General features: G+C 44.0%; 1 protein-coding gene across 6 annotated transcripts in view; it reads left to right on the top strand.

Annotated features, from left to right (window-relative positions):
* iqsec1b (IQ motif and Sec7 domain ArfGEF 1b) overlaps nt 1-20,789 on the top strand; it is a 178,606-nt gene that overhangs the window by 147,147 nt on the left and 10,670 nt on the right. For 5 of the 6 annotated variants that reach the window (XM_034531979.1, XM_034531980.1, XM_034531978.1 and 2 more), the window contains 3 exons: nt 17,005-17,284; nt 18,843-20,104; nt 20,608-20,769. In XM_034531979.1, coding sequence (XP_034387870.1) covers nt 17,005-17,284; nt 18,843-20,104; nt 20,608-20,769 — 1,704 coding nt within the window. Of the gene's footprint in view, nt 1-12,531; nt 12,645-17,004; nt 17,285-18,842; nt 20,105-20,607; nt 20,770-20,789 lie in introns of those variants that run through there. The other variant, XM_034531982.1, reaches the window with a different exon arrangement.

Below are 20,789 nucleotides of genomic sequence, written 5' to 3'. Positions count from 1 at the left end.
CCACTGAATTTACCTTTTCATTTGGGTTTCAGATTTCATACGGGGACAGAGGAAATTTGTTCTCTCGTCCAACATTTCACAAAACATCTCCCGCACGTGTTCGAAACTGCAACATCGGCTAACACATCCCAGATCTCTGCTGGAGGACCCTTTTCCTCCAGCGAATGTACACTGAAGCATTTAAGCTGTTTTTAATGCCAGATACATCACCGTGTGTTCAATAAATCATGGGCCAATCAGAGGAGTTCTCTGGAGCCGGCGAGAGAGGAGCCAGGAAGCCGCGACGAGCGTTTGATGAGTCATCGGGTCGCTCTGTTCAAAAGGGGCAGAAGGTGAAGCTCTGCTCTGCTGGCCCTTCACTCAATATCACGCTCCAGGATAATGATTCTGATTGGAGTTTGCTGAGGTTGAACTGATTCCAAATCTCAAACGCTGAATCATCATTTGCTTTCGTCTCCGAAGCGGAGTCGTTGTCGTCGTGTGGAGAGGTGGATTTTACGGGGCCTCGCTTTGAGCCGGAGGGGGAACAACCAGGTCTCAATTCACATCTGCTCAGCGTAGGTGGATAATCCGGCTCTGGTTGAAAGCGAAGCGACGCATCGGTACATGCTTCACTGTGTCATATCAAAACTTTGCGTGCAAATGGCTGCAGTCATATTGGAAACATCTACCACTGTCTCGGGCCGTGCATATTTTCAAATATGCGCATGTGTAGCATTTAGCGAGATCTATGAGGAGAAATGGAATATCATTTTCATATCTATGTTACCTGAAATGCGTTGTTTTTATTTTGTTAGCTTAGCATGAGCGCTTCATATATGTACTGTTATGGTATGGATGGCCTCTGAGCGAGGGGAACGGAGTTAGCCTTGGCTTTGGAAAGGGAGGAGGGAGTGGAGGGGTGTTCAGTCCGACCCTAGATGCCATCAAATCCTACACAACTACTTCAACTATTTTTGTTATTAAGGAATGAGGTCTTTATGGACAAACGTGACATATTTCTTTCTATTTTAAGGCACAATTTGTGTTACTTTCGACAAAGTAAATCACACTTAAGGAACTGCATGTGAAGACGTAGCCGGTGTAGGACATTCCAGCGCCTCTCTCTGTCCTGGTTATAACATGCATGGTTCAGACAGCGTGCATGCGGATTCCAATCTGTTCGTGCGCGCCCAGCATTGGGCGTCAACAGGTTGCCACAAGGCCTGGTAACATGTGGCAGGGAAAAGCCGGAGGGGATTATTCTGCTGGCACTCCGTCTCTTCGATTTATTACCAGCATTACTGTCGGTGGACATATCAGGCCGCTGTGGAGAAGATGTGCATTGTGAACGATGGCGCGTCATATTGTTTTAGATTCACTGCTACAACCGGGCTGCAGTTCCGAGTGAACTATTGCCTCTAGGCATGACTTTAAAGACACTGCACAAGCAAAATAATTCATAATATGTTAGTACAAGTTGTGGCTGTAGTGAACATTAGGGTTGAACATTGATGCTCCTTTCCTCTGGGATAAAATCAGGCTCATAATTGTGGATCTAAGTCATCCCTTGGTGATGACTTAGATTCTTATTTGTCTTTTTATAAAGTTTGCAAAACTGTGAAACAACCCGGTCGTAGACGCAAACAATATTCTCGCGTCTTAAATTGCTAATCAGACTGTAAACATTGACCAGAACCAGAATAATCAGAATACCAACACTTGTCACATCTAAGACCCGGAGCTCGCTGCCTTGTTCCACTTCATTCCGGTGATAATCTCTTTGGAGATGGAAACAATGTGGTGTTTTTAGGTTTACAGGTAACCTAAGGAGAGAGGAGGGAGGGGGGCTCACCTCACTAAAAAGCTGGTGACAAATGGTTGAATGCAAGCCCCCGCAAAGGTCGTTTATGGGAAATAATGACTTTAATGGATTACGGAAAGGTTCCTTCCTGTTTTTTTTTATATATTGTACTCTTCTATCTTTAAAAAACAATTACCAATTATTCCTCTTCACGACATCCATCATTTCTCTAACTTGGTGGAAATAACTTCTGCTGACTGTCCAAATCATATTTCACTGGAATGGATTTTTAGTGTTCTTCCTTGTCATAAATAAGACTGATCCCTCCAACCGTGCTGAGACTGTATATTACACTTGCTCCGGGGTTACTGCTCCCACACTGACTCACGGATGAAGCAGATAAGGCATATTCTGCCCTCCATGTAACAATCATGAGCGTCAAGCTTCCCTTTTCTTAGAAAAACGCCTTTCAGACCCAGTTACACAAGATCATTGTTCCATGGGAAGGTTCAGTTTGTTCATGGCAGAACACCACCTCTGTTGCCTTGTCAGATTTGTTTCTGAGGTTGAACGGAGGCATCTTTCTTTCTTTTTTAAAGACGAGAACGTCCTTGACAGCCACGAGCGCAACAAGCTGACACAAGTTGTCTGCGCGGTGTTACCGTAGAGCAGCAGAGCCCAAGTGTCTGGAGATATGTAGGAGGAAGTACGGGTTCAAAAGGTCAACAGAGGCCCCATCTGAGAAGGAAGTGTTCAAGGAGAGGACAACGGATCTCTAGGAGCAGGAAGAGGCAACCAGAGGTCACTTCAAGGCAAGGTCCAAGTGCTGCGCTTATATTAAAAGACGCAATAAGCATTTTAGAGGGAAGCTTGGCCAAACCTGAGAGCAGATAGGACAGATAAAAATAGATGTTTGCTTCTTTTGATTGTCCTGGTTTCCTTGTAGTACCCGGTTCTGGATTCTAACTTTATAGCAGCCCATCCAAAGCAAGAAAAAACCCAAAGAAACCCTGATCTCAGTGCTGTGACAAAAGGCAGTGCAAAACACCCTGTGTTTTCATTTCATCTCCCTGGGAGATTGCAAACAAATGGCTGACAGAATTGCCTAGCGAAGGAGAGGTTTAGAGATTTATATCTAAACACCAATGGAGTTTTGCTTCATAATTATAACTTTAAAAAGAAAAAAAGATTGCCGATTGCTATATTAATATAAAAAGTTGTGATTAGTGGAGCTTTACATCATGTTTGGCATTGTGGTTCTTTGACATTCTCTGTCTCAGCACCTTTAGGGCATTCAAGGTGGAGGAACAATGAAGTACCTTTGTGGCTTACTCCATTGGTTATCGAAGCTTAAGTATTTGTAAATAGATTTCAAAATGGAAAACCGCATTCAGCCTCTCAGACCAAGTCTCTCATGCGCCGCCTCACAAACACTGATCTATATTTGCTTCCTTACTATTTAACTACAACTCAGTGGGAGTGTCCCACACAGAAGCTACCTCCCTATTTCTTTAAATTCACCCGAGGCTGTCAATTGACAGGAAGAGAGGAAGGCTGTGGGTGCCACGTTCTGCTTTTTCCTGACTGGGTATGTGATGGCATGTGTTATAAAACAAAAAAAAACTGAAGTGTCAGATGAAGGATAGTCGAACCGTTGTGACGAGTGGGAGAGAATTATTTGAGAGAACAGAGTGCAGAGTTTCAGCTTTAGGAGGGTGCCAAAAATAATCAGCCAGGGTAATCAAGTGTGTCTCACCAAGCTGCCACTCCCTTTCCTTCTGACAGGCAGGCACACATGGCCGGAACACAACCTGTTCATTTCAGCCTCACAGCTCTCCTCTGCGAAGGTGAAAAAAACTCCAGCAGGAGGACAGGAGGGAACGAAGGGGAAAAGGGGGGAGTTGCAGGAGAGAGAAAAGGCGTCTTTTATCGCCGCATACGCCAACATCAACAGCGCCCAGAAAGCAGACAGAGGTGCTGCCTGTCCTTCAATAGCCCTCAGTGTGTGTTCTACACCACAGGAAAAATAAAAAATAAAAAGGGGAGGGGGGAGAGCCAGGCAGGGTGGTGCTTCCTACAGCCACAGTAACTAGCACCAGATCCACACTCCATCAGTGTGAAGGAGAGGAGTTCTGCTTGTCACTGCCTGTTTTTCTGACATCTTTCTGGAATTGAAACGTACCAGCTGCAGTCGGGTTACGCAGGTGGAGAGTGACAGGCCTGGAGTCAGAGCTGTTCTGTACAATGAAGGTAGGTTCATGTCCGCCAGACTCCCTGGTACCTGACTGGGGGTTGATTTAACATTCATCCTTCATTTCAGTGACTTACCAGCTGCTGTGCTGCATAGAAAAAACGCTTTTCTGTAAGTTGTTTGCGCTCCTTTTCCTATATCCCGTTTCTGACGTCAGGGTTTCTATCCTGTTCGGCCTCGACCAGATGGTGGTTAAGTTCTTCCCCTTTCGGTAGATAGTATTTTCGGTCCTGTGCCTCGCGGATGATGTACAGCTGCTCCTCCTGTTCGCCCCGTATTCCTTTCCCTCGCTTGGATAACGTGCCCTTGAAAGCAGCATCCGTAGCCATTCGTTGCCACTGCGCTTGAATCCCTGCATGGTTTTTGCCCCGATGGTCGTGCCCATCAGTCACTCTGGCGGCAGCACTGCCCACTCAGTTCCAGTGATGAGCAATGGATGGAAGCAGGGAACTGACATAATGGGGTTCTGCAGCTGATTCGGCCTCCCTTCACCTCCCCCTTCTTCCCCTGTTCACCTAGTCAGTCCATCATATATTCGAAATGCTGTTGGTCAGATTGCACCGTAATTCGTAGATATCCCATCAAATCCATGCCTATGTCATTTACGTCGTCGGTATCAATGTTCAAAACCTTACTGAGTCATTTTGTTACCTGAACCTCTACCAAGTACTTTACCATCTTTTCTGAAACTTAAGTAGTTATGTTGCCTAAATCGTGCTATATATGTCAAGATGTTTTCCGAAACCTTATCAAGTATCTTTGTTGCCCAAACCTAACTTGTATTTACAAAATGAGGAATAACTTTATTTTGTACGATATCATCCAAACGGTGGTATGAGGATACGTTGTGTCGGTGCAAGACCCCACTTCAGTACTTTTGTGAAATGTTTAATTCAATATTGACTTGTATCAGCATTCAGTGTTTTCATTAAATGGGCTTTGCAAATTGGAATTTAATTTCACCTTGAGAGAGCGTAAGTGTGCAGCTGCGGGAGGAGCATGAGGTTGGAACAGAGGGACTCAGTTTCTGCAGAAGTGTGTGGAATATTCAGTGGGATTGAAAACTTGGCAGGGTCAGAGTTCTCCACTCTGCCTGGGATTAAATCCCATTTTGCCTCAATCGTATGACGCAGCTGGTGCCAGGTACAAACGGTTTCACATCCAGAGTATAGGACGGACCCAGGACAAGACGCTCAACCAGCGCACTGAGTCTGGTCTCTGGGTATTTGAGTAGTTGGTCGGCCCCACTCCAGACGCCACACAGCCTTGGGAAAGAATGAAAACCTCAAATCACATTCATAAACGTCTGCAAATGTGCAGCGTCTCGGTGACCTATTATAACAATCAGCAGTTTAAGTTGTTCGTCGTTTCGTTTTGCTCGAAGATTTGGGGGCACAACGAGCCTTTTAGGTTTGTATTACTCAGACTTATAAACCTGAAGGTTCATTCTTGACCTTGTTGACAAAACCTTCAACACCAAGTCCATTGACTTGTTTATTCTGGAGCTTTTAACTGTGTCACAGATCTTCATCCTTTGCTCCGGTACTTTCAAACTTCCATAATTCTGAGCGCCTCTTTTCATCCATGTTGGCTCAACGGTTGAGCTAAAAGTCCAGTGTTCTGTTCTGCTCTGAATGAATGTTTGGTCAAACAAACGCAGGACTCTGACCCCGGAGAGTTCTGTTCGAGTCCCATGTAAAACCAAGTCAACATTGACTGATTTCATTGTAGTTTTATCTTATGTACTTAAGTACGTAACAAACTGACATATTTTACGTCACATACGTAGTTATTTTAACCCAAACCAAGATTAAATTCAATTTCAATTCAGTTTATTTTGTATATCCCAAAATCACAAACAATCACCTCACATCGCAAGTCAACCTACGTTGTAAGTTTATTTTTAAAAGAGACTGTTTGAAGCGTTGGGCCACTGACCATTCGCCTGTGTTTGACAACGAGGGGTTGAGTTGTGAATTGAGAATGAGTTGCAAAATCAGAGTGGCACCAAATAACCACGCTGATCCAAAAATATGAAAATGTAACTTTAAAATGAGGAAATGCTATTTTTAGTCTTGGTGTCATGAAATGTGTGTTCCTCCATAATCGCCTCTCCTCCTCCTCCATCACACCCAGCCACTGTCCAGACGTTCTCGGATGCAGTCTGAGCATGCTCAGCCGGGCCCGCTCTCCCCGGAATAGCAAAATTGTTTATGAATACTAATGCAGTGCCTCGGGTCTACATCCCTGCGAGTTCTCTCGTCTGGTTTCAGTGCGAACAAAACATTCCAGGATCTGTTGTGCATGTTTTATGACCTGCTGAAGTCTGATTGTTAGGGAGTTCTGTTTTGGACAAAATCTCGTTGGGCTTCCTGAGCCAGCTATGCGATGCAGCGATGATGCACTGTCACCCTCTGTATCTATGGAGGACATCAGAAAAATGCTTCCTGTCTTGAATTTTGAGATAGCATCGCGGGAGCTCAGACCTGACAATAACAGGCACTGGAGATAAAAGCTCAACCCTGGGAGGAGCACAAATACAGAAAGTAAAACCACAGCACCATGTTAGGATTAATGTCTAAAGTCATTCTCTCTTGCTGAGATTCAATCTGCCAGGATTATTTAGAGAATACATCTGGTTTATTACATTTTGGGTCTTATTTAAGTCGTTTTGGCAGCCGTTCCTACCAGCAACAACAACATTGTAATCACAAATGTAGCTGCTGACGTCTAGGAATGAGCCGACCTTGCAAGAAGCGAGTCACATGGGTCAAGAAACACGAGCAGTCAGACAATCAGACTGGTTCTAAATGTATTTAAAAGAGAAAAGAAAAATGATAAAATACCTTTGTGTCTTTGTGTGAGCGCTATTTATCACTTGTCTCACATATAATAACATAATACTCATTAAGTCAACATTTAATCAAATATGCGCTTAAGGCCACGGCTCACATAGACGTTTATCCGTCCATAAGTCTCAAACAAGCTAGTGCTCGTGCTTTCTTCTCATGATGAGAAAGGGTCAATTTTAGTAAAAACTGGCTGGAAATCAAGTATTACTCACTTCAACCCAGGGCTTACTTTATGTCCGAACAGGGTCCAAGACCTAGACACCTCCACCTAAGCTCGGGACAATGGGGCTGGTGGATTGCAACCAAATCACACTTAGACCACAAAACTAGTTTTATTTATAAGGTTTTTGTCATGTCATAGACAACTCATTGACTTATTAATGGTGGAGCCTTTTGCTGGCATTGTTTCTGACTTAATGTAACATCCATATGTTCACCTTTTATATTTTTATTCAGTTGGATTCATTATATTATTCAGATCTGTTGTTGAATACAGCTGGGAAGCGGTGACAAATATGTGATATAAATGTGAGCAAATTAAAAAATCAAAAGCCTTGTCGTTCATACTTGTCTCATACTTTGGCCATTACGAACATTAAATTTGTATTTAATTGCATTCTTTGTAGTAGTAAAAAGGTCTTAAACGTCTTCAAATGAACCCTGGAAATCCCTGCAGAAACCATTTCCCATTTGTGTCCATAAATCCTGACTGACTGGTTGAACTTTGATCGACCGTATTTACAGTAGGCGTGTGCAGTTTCCCTGAGTAGTTAGGACAGTACAGGTATGCTTACTTTCTGTTTTACCATGCGGTTTGGATAATCTGGTCTGGTAATCTAATCTTGCTCGTTTGTTTAATGCCTGGTGTCCGGACTGCACGTGTTTCTTAGCCTCGCCAGACTTTGTTACAGCGATGTCACCAAGTTCCCAGATTTCGCCCATTATGCAGGTTAATGATATCATTCATGAACTGAAACTATCCTTGAAAGGCCAAGTGAAACGGAAGTTCGGAACGTGCAAGACACATTTGTCTCCAGCTTCCCTACTCACACCGGCTGGTGAATTTGCACTTTAGCGAAGTGACGTAGAGACACCGTATACGTTATGTCTCTGGTTGCGACCTGTCAATCACAATGTAGCTCCGCCTTAAAGCATACTCTGCTTTATGGTCTATTGGCTTTAAATGGACCATAATTTACTAAGTGAACATCATGCTGCATTCAAGAAAACTTGACACTAGAGATTGAGAACATGAACTCACAATGTTTACTGAGGGAAGTCAGAGAGTAATTCATAGACTTCTATGCAATCTGACATCTTTTTGCAACCAGAGGAGTCGCCCCCTGGTGTTCAGTAGAGATAATGCAAGTTTAAGACACTTCCTCATTGGCTTCTATTTTCAGAACCAGAGTTTTCCCCCTGTTTAAATCCCTGCTATAACTGTACACCACAAATACTGCGTTTCACTGAAACAAGTGACAGTACAGAAGCTAAAGACGCTCTAACTTCTGTTTCACCGTGACTTTAAACCTACCTAGGCCTCTCCCTGGGGTTGCTCAGTATTTACTTCTCATCACAATGCTGTGGCGTAATGGTTTCTGTGTTGGCACTGGAGCCAATGGACAGCTCAGGAACAGGATGGGGAAGAGTTACAGCTGGAGGATTAGCAGCGATAAGCTGAATAACTGCTAGCTGGTCAGTGGTGCTACCACGGCAGAACATAAACACTGAACAGACCTAATGCAATATGGTCATCAACATCACATCCTCGTCTGCCAGCTCCACACTCATACTTTATGTGTGTGTATGATTGCTAAAGGGTGCACAAATGTATGGATGCTTGCATGCGACCGGTGTTTGTCTTTTAAGTTAATATTGTGGGCTGCATATGCATACCACACAGGTCAGGGTCAGCATGCATGTATATCATTGGAGCCAGTTGTTGGTTAAATTAATCCTCTCTATCTCTCTCTCTGTCTCTCTCTCTCTGGGGGAGAGGCTCTGGGAGGCTGAGAGGCTCTTGCCACGGCCTCCCTTTCGAAGGCCACACGTGGGTGGGTTCTGAGCTCAGGGATTACAGGGCTGAACTGGAGCCAAACAGCTTTACAGCAGACAGCCAGAGCCACGGCCAGCCGTCTGGGCCTCCACCAGTTTTAGGTGTGGGGTGATGCAGCTGGCCAGAGGAGGGGTTGCTGCCTACATCTTTGTTTTAATGTCAAAATGCACTTATTCCCCAGTGTCTCTAAACAGGACATGACTTGTGCAAGAGGAGATCATTATAAATGTGCTGACATTGTTATTGGTGTGACCTACGCACATGTTAAAACATGCTGCAGTCTTCGCTCCAAGTTGGTAGAGGGTAATGGAAAACAGCATTAATGACTGCAGTAAGTTGTTTAAATAGCGTGCCTGTTTAAGTACATTTACCTCCGGCTCGTAATTAAGGTGAATTGGATTGTAGAGAGAATTGGGTCAAAAAGTATCTTGTTTTTCAAGCTACAACAAACACACACTAAAAGCCACCCGGGAAACGTAAATGCTTTTTTTGCAAACACACGCTCACTAGCAGGTGTCATCTTTGATTTGCTCGTTTTGTGCATCCAACATCAGGGCTGGTCATCGTTGAGAAAATTACAAAAAAAGTACCAGTACCTCTAAAGTGATAAATAGACTTCCTACTCAATTCAGGAGTTTCCATACAACTTGGTCATGCGTCATTTCGCTCAACATCTACTCGATAAAGGTATAGAGCAGTGGTTCTCAAATGGGGGTACGTAAAAGCACTCCAGGGGGTACGTGATTTCTTTTTTATATATTTTAAATGAGCATTTAAATCCTTTCAAAATAGTTATTTATTAAATATTCAATAAAATATAAGTTTAAATTCATAAACTGAATTGTATATATTCTGTATTGAATCAGACACTGATTGCACAGCGCTGTGTATTACAACTTTTTTTCAACCGAAAAATGCTTTGCACTGGTCAGGGGGTACTTGGCTGAAAAAAAGCTTTCACGCCGGTACATCACTGAAAAAAGGTTGAGCACCAATGGTATAGAGTACCGATAGCTAGCCCGAAACAACAGTCGAGAACCCGAAGATATTTAGAGAAACAGCCTCACACTTATGAAGGTGAACCTGCTTCATGTTTTGCATTGTTTCTTGATGAACTCTTTCAGCTCTACAGCACGTATTAAAGATTGTGTCACAATCTAACAGGTACATGGTGCAGCCTCTGTATTAGGATATAGAGCCATGTAATTGTACATTTGTCAAGAGTTGAGAATGTGAGCTCCTCGTGTTTCTAAGTTGGCTGTTCAAGTTGAATTTGTCTCCAGCTTCCCCACTCACACCGGCTGGTCAATTTACTGACCAAGCGGAGCAGAAAATGCAGTGTCTGTCAAGCAACTCTATTTTTGTGCCTGCTGGAGAGGAAGCAGTCTCATGCAACATGTTAAAAGTAGCAACGCCTTAGGAGTGAAGTGTTGTCACCCCGCATGTAGGAGGAGGTGAGCAGGGAGGGGTGGAGACATGTGGACATTGTAGATGGAGGCAGAGTGGTGTTTACTGGTGGTTATAGTTGGACCAGAGCTGTCCAGTCAGGATTAATACAAGGACGACTGTTCCTACTGGTGCCACTCGGGGTCTGGGCAGACAGTTGTGTCCGTAATACAAACCCTTCAAAGAGGTGTTGAGTTGTCTTCTCTTCAACTACTCTAGGAGGAGCCGCTGTTTCATGAATTCCTCTGTGTTTTAAGTGCGACCGATAGATAATTAACATACAGGTAAGCGCATAACAATCAGTGCAGTGACAGTCATATGACCATAATAACAGAATAATATAAAGGCAATATTCTGCTACTAAATGTTGTCATTTTGAGCCATCTCAAGTAATGTTTTTAGGTATTCTTGTAATGTAGCGCCTATACAAGTTGTTACGCACAGAAACCTGGCACATTGAGCCCAAAGCTTTTTATTTGCAATAGATGAATAAATAGTGTTTGCCAAACGGGGAAAATGGATGAACGACTCTAGCTAAAAGCTACCGTTTAGCTGCCTAAAGCAATATCTCTACTGTATAATCTTACAATCGTATGACCTTTTGTTTTGTGCCCATCGATTCCAAGCTCTTCAACAATCACCAGCACCGATCTACCTTTAAATCCCCTCTCTGTGTTGTTTGCTTTGTTTTGTCGTAAAGTGCTTTGTCATAACCCTTTTATCAGATGCCATTTTGGATGATGACGATTGCATCTATCGCTGAGTGGTCAAACAACTCTTGACGGTGAATTATCTTTCCTTTTTTTGACACAACAAGTGGTCATATTTGTTTGTAAAGCTCTGTAGTGGCTCTGATGTAGTGGCTGTTAACTTCTGTTAAAGAGAACCAACTGTCTTTGACAGAGCTATAGGCCAAACTGAGTGTTTAAATTAGTGTATACATAAAGCTAAACTCAAGACTTTGTTAGAAATTTCACTTTTCAGTTCTGTTTTTTACAGCGACTCTGGTATAGTTTTTTCTGAAATCTTACCCAACTGTGGTCCTGGACTAGAGAGGTAGCTCCATGGTTAGCATCGTCCAGAGTTGCACTTCCAGAATGGAGGGTAAAGGAATGTATGTCCACATTTGTCCTCTGAGAGACCATCTTAACTCCTTTTATAATTAACTATACTGAGCTCTGTATTCTCTCTCTGCTACACTTTCTGTGAACCGTCACCATATGGGAAACATTTAGCTCCTTTTGATTAAGCCCTGTAATGGCCCATAAGAGAGGTATTCTGCTTCAGCTCCCTCTTCACTCTCACTTATCGTATACTGTAATTAGGATTATTTTCCTTGTTATATAGAGTCGTTAAGAATTAGTTTCTTTGAGGCATGTTTCCAGCGAAGATATATCACCAGAGGTTACACTGCAGAATCAGACCTTCGGATCTCTACCCAAACCAAACCTATTAGCTGTGTTATCTCCGGGCTTTATGCTGCACGGTTGCTTTGGTTTCGATAACATCCTTGGCCCACTTGATACACGCCCGTTGTTTGGGTAATGATGTCATTATAAGGAAATGGATAGGGGGCAGGGGAATAGGGGGGGGGGGGGTTATCACCCTAAACATCAGCACAAAGATGGGAGGGGATGTGAGTCAAACATTCCCCATAAACCTTATTTGTCTAAAGGATAGCTCAGCGGGCCAACTGGCCAAGCAGCTGTTGCTTGTTCTGCTTTCCCTATTAGAAGACTGTGGTCGTGATCATTTTATCGGATTATGATTATCGGACACGGCATGTGAAGCTGTAGACAGTTATACGGAGGTAAAGCTCACATTCCTGCAGCGAAAATGGTACATCCAGGGGGTTTCCCCAGACCTTTTCCTTGCCGCATAGATTGTCTTGCTAAAAATAAAGCCCATCTTGCTCAATCTTCATGGGCTTTTTGCCTCTTACTTGCTGCCTCTTCCTGTTTAAATTAAGACCCTCCTCATCTATGGGGCACCAGGGCTCCCGCTGCCACACGACCCAGTTTCCTCTGGAGGAACTCCCTCCCCTCTTCCTGCGAACGCCCCTCCTCACAATGCTCCTAAAGGGCGGCCAGAGCTAAAGAGGTATCCGAGGGTGAGGAGCTGCATTTAAGCCCGGGGATGGAGTCACGGAGGGAAGGGTGGTGATGGGCCTGGAGTACAGAGGGACTAAGAAGGCAACATGTGGTGTCTGCAGTGTGCTTCGGATAGGTCCTTGCTTGAGCTGGAATCAGACAGCTGGTAAGCCCAACTTATGTGTGTGTGCCTGCTGGTGGTTGAGTGTATGCAGAAGTCGCTACTTTTAATGGCCCTTCGACGTATACTTACTCTCTGATTTGGCTCTGAATTTGTTTCGTGATGCAGGTTCTACTTCTCACTGATGAGTCCTCCTTTATTCTGGGGCCGCTGCCAGACTCAACTGAGATCAATAGTGAAAGCATTTATTATTTGCTGTTACTCCTTATTGGATGAGTGGCCTTTAATGCAGTGGGTTTTGTGCCAGACCAGAGCTGCTGATGATATTCATTTGGGATGCATCAGAGAATTGTACTCCAATGATGAGCCAGTAGTTGATTTTCTATCTGCGTGCCAAACAAGTCATATTTCACCGTTCCTCCTCCGGTGCCTTCGCACTCGACTTTAATGATCTTAAACGTATTCCGAAGAGTTACTCAAACGTGATCAAAACGCATCATAGTCAGTGTGAGTGTATAGCAAAACAAAGACAACCAGAAGAGGGAGGTGGTTTGTGTGAGTGGCAGATTGGAGTAATTAATTCATCACTGCCGAGCAACACAGCGAGAAGTGGCTCCGCTGAGCCGCCAAGAAAGCGTCTCCAGGGGAGGTGTTGACACCAGAGATGTCCTCGCATCACCGGCCCCCTCCGCTGGATCCGTCACGTCATCCTGCCCTACAAACACCTCATTAAAATTGTATTAGCCAGCAATTTATGCACCGTCATGGTATGCCACGGCCTTTTTCTGGGTTTCTCGAATTGAATGCCGCAATCTAACTCAGGAGGTGACGTGCACAGCTTTTTATGTTGATGTAATCCCTGACATTGATGGGGCACTCATTTTACTTGCCAAAGTTAATTTACCAGTCAACAGCTGTTTATGAAAACGGTTGTGTCATGTCTTCTGGGGCTCTCGAGGAGCTCTGTTGTCGCTGAACTAATCTGGAATTTTAATGGGGGACTACATATTATTCAAATTAAAGCCTATGTTACAAATGTTTGTGGAGCATCAGGCTGTTCTCTTACAGCGATTGTAGCTATACCAACGAAAATGAATGCGCTGTAATTTTTGTATATCATTCCACGTAATCATCAACCAGGAAGTATTGGGACCACAAAAACCCATCCAGGGCAGATGGAGGGGGGCGGGGTCAAACAAAACTAAACCTAAACCTAACCAAATATTTCAAGTTCTTTTCCTAAACTTAGCTCTCTAGTTTTGCTACTAGTATTTCACGTTTTTTTTCGGAACTTTACTAAGTAGTTTTATTGCCTAAACTTAACACAATTTCCTGTGTAGATGAATGTTTAGAAAAAGCAGTATGAATGTACTGCGGAAATTGACATGTTGCTGGACTTTCCTAGGAAAACGGACAAAAAATGAAATCATACAAACTGTTTTGTGAAAATGTTTTGGGAGGATGAACCAAGTGGATATCTACCAGTCTCATGAAAGACGCTATTGAGTTACATTATGGCTAGTATATGATCCAGGGTTTTTGGAAATTGACCCAAAACCATGAATAGGTCAGAATAACCATACAATCCTGTTTTATTTAGATTCCCCAGGGTTAGAGCTTCAGAGAAAACACAAGCAGCCCATGCTAACCAATCATAGTTCTTGCAATCTCCGTAGCCAAAGCATTCAATTATTCTTTGCATGATAATATTTTCTCACTCCATCAACATTTGGACACAAATATGATTCAATATATATGTCACCCAATATTATGAAAGCACAATATTATTATTATTGTTATTATTATAAAATATATCTTTTGAGTGAAAAGGCCAGTTCACCCCAAAATGTGAAAATACATATTTTCCCTCTTACCTGTAGTGCTATTTATCAATCTAGATAGTTTCGATGTGAGTTGCCAAGTTTTAGAGATATCAGCCTTTGGGATGTCGGCCTTCTCTCTTATATAATGGGACTAGATGTATTGGAAAAACTCAACAGCAATGTCTCTTTCCAGAAATCACGACCCGCCTATTCCAGATAATCTACTTTTGAGCAGTTTCACGTAGGAGCTATGGTTGAAAGAAAATAGTTCCACATGAAACTGCTTACAACTAGGTTGCTTTGGAGAGATTCATTTTAATGAGGCTGGATGAATGCTTGGCACAGACTGCAGTCAGTTAGTTGACTCAGTTAGGTCTGACCAAAGTGACCTCACTCTCTCCTCCCAGTCTAGGGGAATTGAATCAGTAACGCATTGACTCTTGTATTTCGTCCTCAACTACCCCTCCCAAAAGCAGCTGTTTGTCTTGTCATGTCAGGTTTTTTATTTTATTTTTAAACACATTTAATGGTGTCTGCATTCTCCTGCATTGCTCAGAGAGCAACATTTCAAGCATGCTGAGCCTCCCTTCAATCCAAACGAACAAACTTTTCCAATTAGACGGCCTCTGCTGGAGCAGACGTATTACGGCCCGCCTTTCAGTCTAATTAATGGACTTGTTCTGCCTGATTCAATGTGCTCCTTTTGGAATCAAAAATGTGTCGAGACGATTCACGGGGAGGAGAATGAAGAGAGATGTTATCCCATAACAGAGCCTCAGCCAGTCAGTCGCTTCACTGAGACTCGGCTCAAGACTTCGCATGTGTATTTTCTATTGTTCACTGGATATCAACTGTACTTGAATGATATAAACTGAATGTAAGCGCTATTAAGCGGGGACCCCTTTAGTAATCTGTTTGCACAAGCCAATGACAGGCATCATTTGTTACCTCTGGTTCCACCTTCTATGCACAATGTAGGCCTATTCGGTGCTTTCAGCCTCCTCTGGACATCAAATCTCTTTCCTATTAGAGGTTGTATTTCAGCCTTTAATATCTAACCTTTACACATTCCACCACAGAGATTGAGGTCTTTGACAAGGTTATGCAGTGATAGATGCCTCCAGATGGATGTCCTTGTTCTGAGCCGTTCCACTTTATCCATCAGCCGGTGACAATGAAAATTAAAAGATATTGAGTGTATTTTGCAAAAGAAAGAAAGAAAAGCTCACATTTCCACCATGGATTGTAACTGGCAAGGTGAAGTTAGGAAATGAGCGATGTGTGGGCCCAGAATTACATAATGGTGTCACATCACTTTTTAAATGTGAGACATTTTTATCTCTCGGAATGATTGACTGCGCTGTTGATAAAAGGTCAGACGGTACAATAAGCCTGCAGCCTGTAGCACTGACTTTATTGTCTTCTGCTCACTGTAAGTCACTGCTGTGTCCGGCCAATCGATGAGGGAAGTGCAGTAAGCCTTACTCACACTCACCATGCTAACCACCTGCCAGGTGGAGTTTGGTGTCCACTTGATTGTAAGCAGCTCTTTCCTCGTGCCGGTAGACTCTGTGCCAGTGTGCTCTTTTTGCATGTTATTTTATAGTGTCATGGACTCCGAGGAAACATAACAAAATCTGGGAAAACCTGATGAAAGTTTCTCAACATGGGCTCTGAGTCCACACATTGTAGGTGTTTGACAAAGAAACACCTACAAGTTGCATTATGGGAAGTGTAGAATGCAACGTTGAGGAGATATTCCGATTCCTTGCTTGTTCTCACGTCAGCCAACGTTGTTTGCAGAGCTGGCTTTTAATTCATTTAAATGAACTGATGTCTCTATATAAAGCACACTGATGTATTTCTATATACCGCCATCCAGTTCTTTTTCTGTCCAAAAAGAAAAAGCCTTAACTAAAAATCAAAGGTTTCTATCTCTAGAGAGGTGACAGCTTGTTATCTCGCACGCAGACAGCAGTCAGATCAGATAGATGTTTAGTTTTTTTCTTCCTTCTAGTGGCATTTGATTCCCCAAAGTGGTAGCTATTGAGCTGTGTCCAAGTACCAGAACACTTAATCCCTCTCAGCTAATCACACCAGCGTCTCAGGTGCGGTTGACATTTAGCTGCTGCAGTCCGGTGGGGCGCGGCTTCGTCCAATCGGCTGTCTCCAGGTTGGCCTTTGTGCCGCTGCAAGCAGACGAAGATGCTCATTTATTTTAATATTAAAAGGAGCTGCTTCGCATAATTTATTCACTCCTGACATTGTGCTTTCTGTTTTGATTGAGATTTTGAAGATGGAGCTGCTGACAATGTTGTTTGGATTTCGGTATTACTCACAGGCATTTAATTTATTCTTATCAAGATGCAGTGGAAGAGTCTTTTCCACTGATTAGGATGACTCGAGGTATCTGCATTTTTAAGGGAATGGGTAGACACAGCAAACATATCCTTGCCCCCTCCCAGAGGTATCAAAGTTCACTTCTCCCCATTGTCACGTGCCTCTCGCCGTAACACAAAGCAGTGCATGCCCTCAGGACTGTGACTCAGCAAACTAACCCTGGTGTGCTCCGTGTATCACAGTGTGGAAGGTGATGCTGCAGACAGCGAGGTGGGTGCCTCAGTGGACCCCGGCGGTAGCTACAGCTGCATCCCAGTGACCCACAGCGGTGGGCTGGGCCCCGACCACCTGGACAGCCAGCTCTACGGACACATCCTGCTGCCCGGCCACTTGCGGCCCCGCCGACCCAAGCTCCAACACTCCCAGTCCATCCTCCGCAAGCAGGCAGAGGAGGAGGCCATCAAGCGCTCCCGCTCGCTGTCGGAGAGCTATGAGCTCTCAGCGGACCTGCAGGACAAGCAGGTGAGGGGACTTCTATTAATATAAAACTGTGTGGTAAAAAATGACTGTAATTATCTCCATACAGAGATGCTCCACCAACTAATGAAAAGACAGAGTTGAAAATTCAGTCACAGTCAGGTGATGTCATAACTGGTCAAAATGAAATGAATGAATCACCCTTCTTATGAATTAATAATTAGACATTAGGCAATTGAACATCATCAATTGCAAGTAAATTGTCTAACATGTTTATTACATCTTTATCTTATTGATAGATATGACAATACCTAAAGGTTGTTATTATAATATTACCTTTTACTACATGCTGTCGTCAGGCTAAAGCTCCTCATGGTGCTCAAATAATATAACAATAGGACACTAGCCCTCTCGTTAGGCAGTGAAGTTTCTAGCCTGTTGGAGTGAGACCCACTGTCGTGGTCCATGTCCCTTGAAGGAAGTGTGAGTCCACCGGTGCCCTTGGCCCTCACGTGGTGCAGGGAAATATGAATGGGGTCATTCCACTCCATTAGTACATAGGTGGAAAACTGTGTCAGTGTGTAAAGGGCACAGGGGCTGAGAGACCTTTGGACACCGTTCTAATAATATCACTTTACTGTGATGATTTATTCATCAGTCATTTCAGTTTAGTGTACACAATGTAATATAACACCCGACTAATTCATTTTCATCCTTCTTTTTAATGAACGATATTTAAACAGTGCAGCACACACTGTTAATCAATTCATATTTTAGTTCTCAGTCTTGATTACATCTTAATTTGTGGCCTCTTTTTGGTCATTTTTTGAATGTCCAACAATCCCCGACTATAATCATGTTTTCTTTCTGAGAGCAATCCCTCATCATTATTGGGGACATTACCAGTTTATCCGTCAAACTGGGTTCCGATCGCAATTCAACATTATCCATCTTCCCCGGGAGTCTATTTGGGTCTAATAAAACTTCCAGCCCTTTTTAAATGCCATCCTCGCTCTTCTCTATTATTTTTAAGGCAGGGCAAAAGCACATATGACAACAGCGCCATTCTTCATTCTGTCTCATGCATGTCTCCTCAGATAGATAATAGTCTTACTTTTGCATCTGTGTGAAAACAGCTTTTGTGCCAGAGTACATTTTCAAGATGAAGAGTGATACACCAAACGTCATATATCTTTTGTGTCACAAACATACTTGACAAATTAACCCTAAATCAAGTTCCATTAACTATCTTTTTTCTTTATCTGGCTCAGTCGTCATCCAATGACTAGTATCATGAGACAGAAATGTTCCGATGAAAGTTAACAGGTTCAGAGAATGTAATTGGACCTTGAGTTTCCAGTATTTTGTCAACGTAAACGTTTGATACTAAAAAAGATTCTAGGTGAAATACAGCACCCCTCAGAATACTTCATGCATTCATCATTCCTGTTTTATACCTAGGATCACTATCACCAGTTGTCCCATTACAGAGGACATTTGAAAGGTTGGACTGCCATTATAACACAGCTCAGGGAATATGTAGGCTGTTCCCAGTTGTTTTTCAGATGCATTTGTAACAGCAAATCTTCTTCTCTACGTGCAGGTGGAGATGCTAGAGCGTAAATATGGTGGCCGTTTCATAACCCGGCATGCAGCCCGCACCATCCAGACAGCCTTCCGCCAGTACCAGATGAACAAGAACTTTGAGCGTCTAAGAAGTTCTATGTCTGAGAACCGTATGTCCAGACGGATCGTCCTATCCAATATGAGAATGCAGTTTTCCTTTGAAGGACCTGAAAAAGTCCACAGCTCCTACTTTGAGGGAAAGCAGGTCTCACTAACGGATGACGGCACCAAAATGGGTGCGCTCGTGCAGTCGGAGCACGGTGGGGAGATGGGCCTGCAGACCAAGACCCCCACTACACAGAGCGACTTCACAGACGCTATCACAGAACTAGAAGATGCCTTCTCCAGGCAGGTCAAATCTTTAGCTGAGTCTATAGATGATGCGCTAAACTGTCACAGTCTGCATGGTGACGACAACCAGTCAGAGCCAGGGAGAGGCCACCATGACATGGACAGGGAGGTCAGCTGCCAGGTGAAACCCACCCACGGGGCTTCGGAACACCGCAAACTAGATGAGATGACGGCGTCTTACAGTGATGTCACCCTTTACATCGATGAAGAAGAACTGTCACCACCACTGCCCCTGTCTCAATCTGTGGACCGAACCTCCAGCACTGAATCAGACTTGCGTCAGCGTTCCCTCAACTCTTCCCAGGACTACTGGTCACTGGCTCATAAGGATGAAAAGGGGGACACAGACACCAGCTGCCGTAGTACACCATCTCTGGAGTACCAAGAGCAGCGCTTGCGGGTGGACCACCTACCCTTACTGACCATTGAGCCTCCGAGCGACAGCTCGGTGGAGCTCAGTGATCGCTCTGACCGCAGCTCCTTGAAGAGACAGAACGCCTCCGACCGGACTCTCAGCAACCAGCAGAACAGCCCCAAGCACATCGGCCACAGTCTGCCACCCCGAGGTCCTTCCAGAGACGAGGACGCCCCCCGCCATCGGCCACGGCAACTGGAGGCCCATCTGGCCATCAACGGCACCGCCAACCGGCAGAGTAAGTCGGAGTCCGATTTCTCCGATGGCGACAACGACAGCATCAACAGCACGTCCAACTCCAATGATACCATCAACTGCAGCTCTGAGTCCTCGTCCAGGGACAGCCTGAGGGAGCAGACGCTCAGCAAGCAGACGTACCACAAGGAGACTCGCAACAGCTGGGACTCGCCTGCATTCAGTAACGACCTCATCCGCAAGAGGCACTACCGCATTGGCCTCAACCTCTTCAACAAGTACGTACATTTTGCCACACAAGATGCTCTAACAGACTACTCAATATATCATATTCCGACACAGTTCGATACATTGCTTGTGTCTTTACATTACATGACGGACAGAAATTAGATCCAGTCTATTCCTTTCATTTTAGAACTCCTAATGTTGATTGAAAATGACTATTTGTGTGCTCTACTAAGGTGCAAACAAGCCTGGGACTCGTTCTTGATCTTAGCCTCTTTAATTCCATTTAATCAGATGATTGTGGCTTTGGTTTCTTTTCCAGAGCCAGCCATTAAGTTCCTTTTAATCATTTGTGATGAACACCGCAGAGAAAAGTAGCTCCCTCCTCCCCACTCTCAGCATTCATCCTGTTCCACCACCCTCCCTCCCTGTCTCTCTAAATCCTGTCCCTCATTTGACACACATTTGGCCACGGGCAGAAGTGCAGAGGGATAATCACAGATTTTGGATTGTGTCCTATTTCTCTCTATCTCTCCACCCTCTCCCATATCCCCAGGAAACCAGAAAAAGGCATCCAGTATCTGATAGAGCGAAACTTTGTTCCGGACACTCCAGTGGGTGTGGCCCACTTCCTGCTCCAGAGGAAAGGCTTGAGTAGGCAGATGATCGGCGAGTTCCTGGGTAACAGACAAAAACAGTTCAACCGAGATGTCCTCGAGTGAGTTTGCGGCGAGAAAC

The sequence above is a fragment of the Cyclopterus lumpus genome, chromosome 5 (assembly GCF_009769545.1).
Source record: "Cyclopterus lumpus isolate fCycLum1 chromosome 5, fCycLum1.pri, whole genome shotgun sequence".
NCBI classification, from domain to species: Eukaryota; Metazoa; Chordata; class Actinopteri; order Perciformes; family Cyclopteridae; genus Cyclopterus; species Cyclopterus lumpus.
This window is presented reverse-complemented; position numbering and strand designations above follow the sequence as displayed.